Raw genomic sequence first — 10,819 nt, forward strand, 5'->3', positions numbered from 1 at the left:
TATATGCCAGGTGCTGGTGGCTCACGCCTGTAATCCTAGCTACTCAGGAGGCTGAGATCTGAGGATCACAGTTCAAAGCCAGCCTGGGCAGGAAATTCCGTGCTGTGGCTCAAGGGCTAGAGGGCTCGCCTTGAGCTGAAGAACTGAGGGATAGCGCCCAAACCCAGAGTTCAAGCCCCATGACCAAAATAAATAAATAAATATATGTGTATATGTGTATATATACATATATATACACACACACACATAAGTGGTTCGCATTACATGTTGGTTGTATAAGGGTGCCTTTTCCCATTAAATCCAGAGGAATATTGCTTGGAACCCAGAATGTTCTCAATAAATACTGGTTGCCTGCATTAAGTGGGGTTGCTTAAGAAAGATCTTTCAATTAAAAATTGGAAAAATCTATCTTTTCCAAGCAAAGTGTTCGCTTATTAGATAAAAACCTGATAGGCCTTGGGGTAGGGAAAGTGGTGGAGATGTGTGAGGCGGTTGATTTGCCTGAGGAGGCTGTTGGTTCCCAGCTGTATTTACACTCAGCTTCCATGAATAAATACCACTTCAGCTGGGCCAGCCCAAATGTTTATTTCTTTGAAAGCACTACTTCCAAAGCATAAGCACTTGTTTCACAGTCTGTTTTAGTGAGGCAGATCAGCATAATCCCTCAAGTTCTACTGCTCACACATTTTGGAACTTTGGAAGAGAACCAATCATTGGTCTCTGAGTTATATATCCCACTTAGAACTTGCTTTCCAGATATATTTCAATTTGGGAACTGAGGGCAGCAAAGGAGTCAAAAAGCTTAATAAACTGGACACTGGTGGCTCATGCCTATAGTCCTAGCTCCTCAGGAGGCTGAGATCTGAGGATTGCAGTTCAAAGCCAGTCTAAGCAGGAAAGTCCATGAGACTCTTATCTCTTCTACTGAACTACAAAAAGCCAGAAGTGGAGGTGTGGATCAAGTGATAGAGCACCATCCTTGAGGAAAAAAAGCTAAGGGACAGCATCAAGGTCCTGAGTTCAAGTCTCTGTACCAGCACACACACACACACACACACACACACACACACACACAGATGCCAATAATCTGGGTAAGGCAGAAAAACCATGAGTTTGAGCCCAGTCTGAACAACATAGCAAAACACTGTCTCAAAAACAAAAACAAGAGAGGCACCAATGGCTCACACCTATAATCCTAGTTACTCAGGACGCTGAGATCCAGAGGATCTAAAAAGTTTGCCTAGACTCGATCTCCAAAATAGCCACAAGAAAAGAAAGCCTAGAGGCATAGCTCAAGTGGTACAGTGCCAACTGAGCAAGCAAGGCAAACAAGCAAGCCACAGGTACCTGAATTCAAACCCCAGTACCACCAAAAAGAAAGAAAGAAAATGCAATATCCATGTATTATCATTACTTTTACATCATTCATTACACTTGCCCATTAAGTCCATCCCAACAATCAATCCACAAAACAGCATAGCATTTAGTGATGTAAAGCTTGTTACTGATTGCCCTTTGGAAAAGAAGAATGTCTTACCTGCAGCAAAGGCATCAGCTGTAAACCCAGGGCTTGCTCATAGAGCAAGTTCAGTTCTGCACAACTGGAGAAGGAGAGTTTGGAGGTGTAGAGGTAATAGTGCACGTGCCTAAAGGTGGAGCCATCTCTGTCGATGAAGAGCCGCTGGTTTTCTGAAGGAGACAAGGCTGATGCCTCTTTCCACAGCAGTGAGTCTGGGAACTGAGCAAGTTTGCTTCTTGGAACTGAGAAATGCCAGCCTCCAACATTGAAATGAAATAAATCCTCTGATGATTCATGGGACATGCCAGCCTCCTCCTAAAGGGAGAATGAAAAGAGAGCTCTGTAAGAAAAAAGAAATAGCAAGGCAGGGTAGTGCAGGCCTATAACTGCTGCCGTGTGGGAGGTGGAGAAGGGAGAATCATGGTTTGTGGCAAAATGTGAGTGAAATCCTGGCCACCCCAAGCAAGAGCATTAGATATCAGGGGGAAAAAATATGCTAAAGCAAAACATGCTGGGGGTGTTGCTCAAATGGTAGACTACCTACTTCTTCAAGATCCCAAGTGCAAGCCCCAGTGTGACAAATGAAAAAGAACAAAAAAGAAAAAAAGGAAGAAAAATGGAAAGTCCTGATTGGGAAGAAATGAGTAAACTATATTTGCCAATGACATAATCGTGTATATAGAAAATTCGAAAAAGCTATTATGAGCCAGCAAGGTTGAAGGGTACAGATTAGTATTTTTAATAAATAGTCTCCATTTTTATATATTAGCAAGGAAGAAAACAATTCCATTTATAAGAGCATCAAAATGAACAAACTACGTAGGAATAAGCTTAACATAAGAGGTATAATACGTAGGTACTCTGAAAACTTCAAACCATTGTTGGAAGACTTCACTTAGCTAGCAATACTGCAGGTGTCCTACCATCCAAGCCACATCCCCAATGAGAGAATTTTTAATTTATAAATATAATTTTGTTGTTCTTATTAAGGTGCTACACAGAGGGGTTACCATTTCAAATGTCAGGTAATGAGTGCATTTCTTTTTGGACAATGTCACCCCTTTCTTCGCTTTTCCTGTTTCCCCTTCCTATCTCTGCCCACAGGATACATAGTTCATTTTCCACATAGTGTCTACTGAGTACCATGACTGCATCTGTTCACTCTATTTCCGTGCCCCTCTTCAAAAGGCAGAAAAAAGAACAAACAAAACAAATTACATGGAAAAACATATTCATGGATTGGTAGAGTTAATATTGTTAAGATGACAATGCTCAGTTGGATGTCAGTGGCTCATGCCTGTAATCCTAATCAGGAGGCTTTGAGATCTGATAATTGCAGTTTGAAGTCAGCCCAGGTAGGAAAGTCTCTGAGATGCTTATTTCTAATTAACTATCAAAAACGCCAGAAGTGGGGCTGGGAAGGTGGCTCAGTGGTAGAGCGCTTGCCTTGCATGCATGAAGCCCTGGGTTCGATTCCTCAGCACCACATAAGCAAAAAGGAAAAAGCCAGAAGTGGCACTGTGGCTCAAGTGGTAGAGTGCTAGCCTTGAGCTGAACAGCTGAAGGACAGTACCCAGGCCCAGAGTTCAGGCCCCATGACCAGACCCCCCCACAAAAAAGCCAGAAGTGGCTCAACTGGAAAATGCTATCCTTGGGGGTAGGGGGGAAGCTCAGGGACAGCAACTGAGCTCTTGAGTTAAAGCCCCAGAAATGTACCAGGAATACATATAAACACACACATGAAGATGTCAATACTCAAAGTAGGTATGGTCAGCCATGCCTATAATCCCTGCAGTTGGCATTCAAACACGGGGATTTCAAGGTCCAGGCCAGCTTGGGCCACAGAAAAAAGTGGTAGTGTGCCAACTTAGAAATCAAAAGGCAAAAGCAATAATAGCAATAATCACACTAATAATGGTAATACTTCCCAAATTTATAGACACAATCCCCATGAAAAGCCTAACAGTTCCTTCCCTCACTTTTTAAAACAAAACTTGGACAAACTGATACCAATTTTGTACAGAAACACAAGGGACCCAAGTAAACCAAAACAATTTTTTGAAAATGAAAATGAGGATTCAAACTTTCCACTATCAATACTTACTGTAAAGCTAGATAATAACACTATTGGCATAAAGAAAGCCATATAAATAAGTGGAATAGAGATGAAGTCTGGAAATAAATCCTTACTTTTTGTTTAATTGAATTTGTCCATCAACTGGTGAATGAATAAATAAAAGCACACCCACTGGAATATTATGTCAATAAATAAAAAGAATGAATACTGCTACATGTTATAACATGGGTGAACCATAAAAAACTATGTAAGAGAAAATATCACATAGTATATGATTCATTCACATGCAGTACTCAGAAAAGGCAAATTTGTAGAGACAAAGTAGATTAGTGGCTGTTGGGAGGGTAGAAGTTTGGAGGAGGGCGTGAGGAGTGACTATTAATGTGTATAAACTTCTTTTTGACTGGGTTTACATCTGTAATTCTAGTTACTCAGAAGGCTGAGATCTGAGGATCAGTTTGAAGCCAAACAGAGCAGGAAAGTCTATGAAACTCATCTCTAGTTAACCAGCAAAAGCCAGAAGTGGAGGTATGCTCATGTGGTAAATCTAGCTAGCCTTGAGCCAAAAAAAGGCCCTGCCCTAAGCTCCAGACCCAGTAACACCCCCTCCTGCCCGCCCCCCACAGTTGATTGTTGCTTGGGCTAGAGGAATAGCAGTGGAGGTGGTAGAAATAAATTCACATATGATATCCCAGCAATGCAGTTTAACAAATGAGACACTATCTTACTATGTGCAAAGTTCTCTAGCTCTTACCAGCAGACACTTAAACCTCTGTGGGGTGAATGCAGATGCCTTTTCATATACAATAAAGGCACAAATCAGCCCTCTCAGGAGGCTGAAAGCTGAGGATTGAGATTTGAAGCTACCCCAGGTAGCTAAATCCAGGAGATTCCAATTAAGCAGCAAAAAGCTGGAGGAGCAGCTGTGGCTTGAATAAAAAAGCTACTCAGGACAGCAGCCAGGCCCTGAGTTCAAGCCCCAGGATGGACATAAAAACACACAATAAAGTAAAAATCATTCATCTTCTTCAGCTCATGACCACCACGCCTACAACATTATCAGAATGTTTAGATTTTATATAAAAACTTTGGCAGTAGTGAGGAAGATTGTTAAGGTAACAGGTAATTATTCCAACAAAAACCTGGATCTCCTATTCTGACAGTTGAGAAAAAAATAAATGTATGCAACAATGAAGGAGGCTGGGCCATTTCTTCTAGAGAAAGTTTGCTCTAACTATTCAAATATAAAGAACAATTATATATGCCACATTTGAGACTAAAAGAGCTCTAGGAGGGGGTGAGGATAAAGAGAAAATTTATAAATTGTAAAATGCTGTCATGACAGTGGCACAGCTGGAAAAGTCAACCCCAAAATGAGCTAATCTAGGCTTTTGAGTCCTGGTTTTTCTCCAAACATGGCAATGTCTGGCCATGACAAACTGAGGGTAACTAGTGGCCCCACCTATATTGGATAAAGCATTAACTATATAAGGACTCTTGTTTGTGCTTTCTCCTGGTGACTAGCTGGTTGAGAATCCAAGGGCAGTGCTCAAAGCATGCAGATTTTGGATGCTAAAGAAAAGCTGCTCTTCGAATCAGTTCTAAGTGCTGAACATAGATAGCTCTTTTCATATTAAGGAAAGAATATGACAAGAGTCTTGGCTCAAGTTTGCCTCCTTACACACCGTCCACAGCAAGACCCTCTAAAAATGCATGGCTAGAGTGAAGGTAAAGGTTAAGTTAGTGGAGTTTTTGTTCCCAAAGACTACTTAGGGGCTGTTTAGTGCAGAACTGTCCCAGCCTGGGGAGAGCCTTCCACCACAGGTAAACTTGGGGGGACAAATGGCCTCTTGCAGGATTGCAGTAAAACAGGGCAGCCTTCCAATAGTCATCCTCACCTCATCCCAAAGAGCATCGTCTCCTTTTCTACGCCGACCCCTCTCCCCCAAGGAGCCTCTTCCAACTCACCTGATGCTCTAAAGACAGGACCTCAATTCCCAGAACCAAGTTTCCCAACCTTTTGCATAGGACACTTCCCCATCATGCCTCAGAAATCTGCTCCCTCCGCCCCCAGCCCTTCAGATCTGGATCCCCCTTGACCCCTCCAACTGCCCCAGGCCTGCTGCAACAGTCACCGTCCTCTGGCCACGAGATAGGAAGACCTCCACCCTGTCAGAGGACGCCATGACGCTCCTCACACCTGGTGACCCCCAAACTTAGTTCATCCCTCAAGAGAATACATCTTCCCAACTACTCAGAGCCATCACCCGAAACCCTTCAAAGTCAGGGCCACCCTCCCACCTCCATGCTCCACAAATCCTGAGCCCCAGTTCCCTTCATTCATCTCCTTAGTGGTTTGGACGCTCAGATCAAGGGCAGGATCCGTACCATGGTGGCGACTCCTGCAGCTGGCGGGCAGTCTCGTGACCTAACCACCAACGGCCACGCAGAGCCCAGCCCGGTGCACTCTGAGGAGGGGGCTGAAGGAGGTGGTAGGGGCGGAGCCTGGCTCGGGGCGGAGCCTGGAAGTACAAGGGGCGGGGCCTTCTCGGGGCGGAGCCTAGCACGTGGGGGGGTGATGGTAGAGTGAAATCCTGCTGCGGCCTGGGCGGGGCTAGGGGGGCATCTAGGGGCGGGGCCTTGAGCGGGCGTGGTCAGGTGCGATGTAGGGTGGGGACCTGGCGCGGGCGGGCCCCGGCGCGCGCTGGGCCTGGCACGCGCGGGGCGGTCTCGCGGGCTGCGGCAGGTGAGCGGCAGGCGGGGATGGCGGAGCAGTGGGATCTGGACGAGGAGGGCATCCGCCGCCTGGGGGCGCTGAGCCTGGAGCAGCCGGGTAGGGGCGGGCCAGGAGGGTTTGGGCAAGAAGTGTGCTTTAGATGCCTGGAGGAGAAACTGAGGTGGAGAGGCCGGGGAGCCGGAGGTGGAGGCAGGAAACAATGGCAGAGCGGTCTCTGAGGCGTAGGAGGTTCGGGAAACTGAGGCAGAAAGGGTGGAATGGAGGAATCAAAGGAGCAGGTAGAGAGCGGCGAATTGAGGGGGAGGAGAGGGAAGAGAAAGCATCGGGCACCCTTGATAGCCTACAGAACTGGACCGAGGAAAGAAGTCTCCTTTAGTGGAAGAGACAGACTGAGCCCGGCGGGGCCGCTGCGGGGAGAAGGGAAGTGTTGAGAGGGGCCATTGTGGTGAGGGGGATGCTGAAGAGACATGTTGGCAGTCGGGAAACTTCCTACCCCGAAGGGCTTTTCCCGATCGGAGTGACATGGGAAAGGGGGCTCCCTTCCATTCTCCAGAACGTCAAGAACCTGGCCTTCGCTTTTTGACAAGTAGCTTCCTTGTAAGGGACTAGAAAAAGGCCTTGAAATCACTGGCAGTGCCTAGCGGTTCTGCCCGGCGGTGCTGACTCCATTCCTGGCTCGGGGATGGACTGCACTCAGCTTCCTTTCTGACTTTCTCCTAAATTCATATTCTCACCCCCAGGCCCAGCTTTACCTGCAGTTACTTCATCTCCCCCAACAAGTCTATCAGGTAGATGCTGTTACAATTTCCCGTTGTACTGATCAGTAAAATCACCCAAAGTCACAGAGCCGGTGAAGTGTCCCACCAAGGTTCATAACCCACAGCTTTCGTCGTCGTCGTCGTTGTTGTTGTTATTGGTTGTGGGGCTTGAACTCAGGGCCTGGGCACTGACCCTGAGCCTCTTTGTGTTCATGGCTAGCGCTCTACCACTTGAGCCACAGAGCCACTTCCAGTTTTTGAGTGGTTAATTGGGGATAAGAGTTTCACAGGGACTTTTCTGCACTGGCTGGATTTGAACCACGATCCTCAGATCTCAGCCTCCTGAGTAGCTAGGATTGATTACAGGAGTGAGCCACTGAGCCGGGCATGAGCCACCGGCCTCCAGCCCACGGCTTGGATGCCAGAGCCTGCCTACATTATAACCATAACAAGTATTCATCTTTCTTGCTTCCTCTACTATTTTCATTTGTAGAATAGGAAATGACCTAGTTTTCTTGTATTTGTAATTTCATTTAAGATGATCATACTTCCTTTCTCTCTTTCCTTTCTTCCCTCCCTCTCTTCCTTTCTCCTTCCTTCCTTTCCTCTCTCTCTCTCTTTCTCTCTTTCTCTCTTTCCTCTTTCTTTTCTGGCACCAGAGCTTGAACTCAGAGCCTTGGGCTCTTGCTCACCTTTCTTGTTCTATCTCTTGAGTCACACTTTCAGCACAGCTTTTTGCTATTTTGGAGATTGAGACTCATGGACTTTTCTTCCTAGGCTAGCTTTGAACTATGATCCTCAGATCTCAACCTCCTGAATAGCTAGTATTATAGACATAAGCCACCAGCACTTAACATGCCTATAAATAGAAAGATACAGAGATCCTGTTTCAAAAAACAAAAGACAAAAGAAGTGGTGACATTGTCCAAGAAGCATTATATTCCTTGCCTAATGTAAGGAATTATAACCCTTTGCTCAACTGCTTAAAAACAACAATAAAGTTTTTATAAAGGTATGCCTGTGTGAGTCTGGACCTCAAAGTGGAGGTCAGGGTTAGAGTGGATGTAAGTTTTGGAGACATAACACAAAGTACTACAACCAAGGAGAGAATGCAGATAAAGAAGAAACATTATTTCCCAAACACCGCATTCCTGCTCCTGTACTCAGTCAGTGGACATTGCAGTACCCCAAAGCTGACTCTTAAGCTTTCTTCTTTTCTTTACCACAATTACAGAGGTAACTGCTTACCCAATATCTTTGTGTTTCCTATGAGTTGGTAGTTAGATAAGGTTAATTGAATTCAGGTTTGGGGAGTGAGTGTTTCTTTTTCAGCAAGACAGTTTCATGAGTAATGGTGCATACTTCTGTTAGGAAATATATGATGTCTGGTTCTTTCTTTTTGTGATAGCCATTGACTAGGTCCATTAATTGCTTAGGTCCATTAATTCAGTAGGAATTATAAAATGATTATTTGTAATTCTCTCATCCCTTTCCATTAGCTGCAATAATTCTATAAAGACAAACCTTTTTTCATCAATAATTTGATTATCCTGGGGTATAATTTGCATAGGAAAGACTGGTTAAAAATTGGAGGGTTTTTCACTTATTTGCTAGTTTTGTGTTGTCTCCTTAGAATCCTTCTAGGGTAACTAACAAGGGTTGTGCTATGTCCTCAGCATCGTTGTAAATTCATTGATTTAAATATGTTTGGTGTGTTCCAGTTCACTCTAGTTATTATTATATTTCATATTCAACTTATCCCAACTTTGACTAATGGGGATCTTTCAAGGTGATTCCTAATGCCCAAAAAAAGTTTTATTTCTTTGAGATGTTTTTATTTTCTGGTGCTGGGGATTGAGTCCAGAATCTCACATATGAGAGTTGAAGCCATGTATTGTGATTATGCACATGCTTTAGTAAAGCCTATTCAGTTTCCAAAACAGAGATGACCAGATTTGTTGTCTTCATGAATAGAACAAATTTTTTTTGCATACTCTGTGCAAGTGTTCAATTACAGAGCAATACCTCTAGTCCTATTCTGTTCTTTTGGGGGGGGGGTGAATACTAGGGCTTGAACTCAAAGCACTAGGAAAGCACTCCATAATTGGTCCGTGCCCCACATTCCCCTTTCTTTTGTTTATTTTTTGGATAGCATCTCACATTCCCTCTCCACCAGAGCCAGCTTCAGACTGCCATTCTCTTACTTATACTTCTAGTAGCAAGAATTGTTAGTTGATATGGGGTATCACTAACTTTAGCTCAGGCTGGCCTCAAGCCAAAATCCTCCCAATCTCTGGCTTCTAAGTAGCTGGGATTACAGGCTTGAGCCACCACACCAGGTTCTCCAAATGCATAGCTTCTTAAGAGCATACTTCCTGTGACTCATAAAAGAATGTCACTGTAGCAATGATTATTTCAATGGTACTTCTCTGAAGAAATATGTCTGTTCTTCAAAGTAGACTTCAGTGGAAAAACATGAGAAGTGTTATGAGCTGATGATGGAAATCCTCATTATCCTTAGTTTTTTTGTTGTTGTTGTCTAAAACCAGGACTCAAACTTGGTATCTGACTCTTTTGTTCACTGGCTGGCGATCTACCATCTGAGCCATCCCTTCAACTCCATATCCTTAGCTTTTATCCCATAATAACAGACCTTCAGGGTATTAGATCACTGTAAAGCATCAAACCAGCAGTATACTGCCCTCCAAGTCAGAAAAATGGTTGCTGTTGTTTTAATTTTAAAAGCTGTCCTCTTGCATTATAAAACTCACCATTTAAAACAACTCAAGGTCATTTAATACATTCCCAAAGTTGTACCTCTATTCACATTGTCTCTTTTCATCAACCCATTAGGCAGTCATTCCTTTTCTCCTGCTTCCCTCAGCCCCTGGCACCCACTAATCTGCTTTCTGTCTTTATGAATTTGCTTCTTCTGGACATTTCATATGAATGGAATAATAGAATATGTCACATTTTCTGTCTGGCTTCTTAGATTTAGCATGATCGTTTGAAAGTTCATATTTTAACGCATATCAATAATTCATTCTTTTTTATTAATAGACTGTCTTTTGAGCCATTTTAGGCTTATAGAAAAATGGTGCATGATATAGATAGACTTCCTGTACCTTCCCTCCACATTTCCCTTATTACTAATAAGCTTGCATTAGTGTGGTATAGTTGTTGCAACTTATGAATCAATATTGGCAAATTAGCTGGATTCTAATGGTTCATGCCTGCAATCCTAACTACTCAGGAGGCTGAAATCTGAGGATTGCAGTTTGTTGCCAGCCCAGGCAGGAAAGTCCTCCAATTAGCCATCAGAAAAAACAGAAGTGGCACTGCTGCTCAAAGTGGTAGAGCCCTAGACTTGTGCGAAAAAGGTCAGGGACAGCACCTAGGCCCCAAGTTCAAACCCCCTCACACACACACACACACACACACACACACACACCCCACACACACAGATTATTATTCATTGAGGTCCTTGGTTTACATTAAAATTCATGTGCAGTACGGTTCGGTTTTGACAAATATATAGTGGTGTTTGTCTACCACTGTAGTATCAAATGGTAATTTCATTGTCCTAAAAATTTCCTTGTACTCTACCTACTCATTCCTCCCTCACTGCTGACATCCATTCAGCTGACCACCACCAGCCCCGATGTCGTATATTTGTGTGCAGGGTTTTGTGTGGACATAAAGTTCAGTTAACTTGGGCTGGGAAGGTG

At 44.0% G+C, this 10,819-nt stretch overlaps 2 protein-coding genes across 2 annotated transcripts in view; one reads left to right on the plus strand and one right to left on the minus strand.

Annotated features, from left to right (window-relative positions):
- Kctd19 (potassium channel tetramerization domain containing 19) overlaps positions 1–6,032 on the minus strand; it is a 31,377-nt gene extending 25,345 nt beyond the window's left edge. Inside the window, exons 1-2 of the mRNA XM_013012812.1 lie at positions 5,985–6,032; positions 1,538–1,834 (exon numbers count right to left, since the gene is read on the minus strand). Coding sequence (XP_012868266.1) covers positions 1,538–1,834; positions 5,985–5,987 — 300 coding nt within the window. The 5' untranslated portion in view covers positions 5,988–6,032. The remainder of the gene's footprint in view (positions 1–1,537; positions 1,835–5,984) is intronic.
- A 327-nt stretch (positions 6,033–6,359) lies between these two features.
- The window catches only part of Lrrc36 (leucine rich repeat containing 36), a 41,784-nt gene continuing 37,324 nt past the window's right edge, over positions 6,360–10,819 (plus strand). Inside the window, exon 1 of the mRNA XM_013012659.1 lies at positions 6,360–6,429. Coding sequence (XP_012868113.1) covers positions 6,360–6,429 — 70 coding nt within the window. The remainder of the gene's footprint in view (positions 6,430–10,819) is intronic.

This window comes from Dipodomys ordii, unplaced genomic scaffold (genome assembly GCF_000151885.1).
Source record: "Dipodomys ordii isolate 6190 unplaced genomic scaffold, Dord_2.0 Scaffold18, whole genome shotgun sequence".
In the NCBI taxonomy this organism is placed as follows: domain Eukaryota; kingdom Metazoa; phylum Chordata; class Mammalia; order Rodentia; family Heteromyidae; genus Dipodomys; species Dipodomys ordii.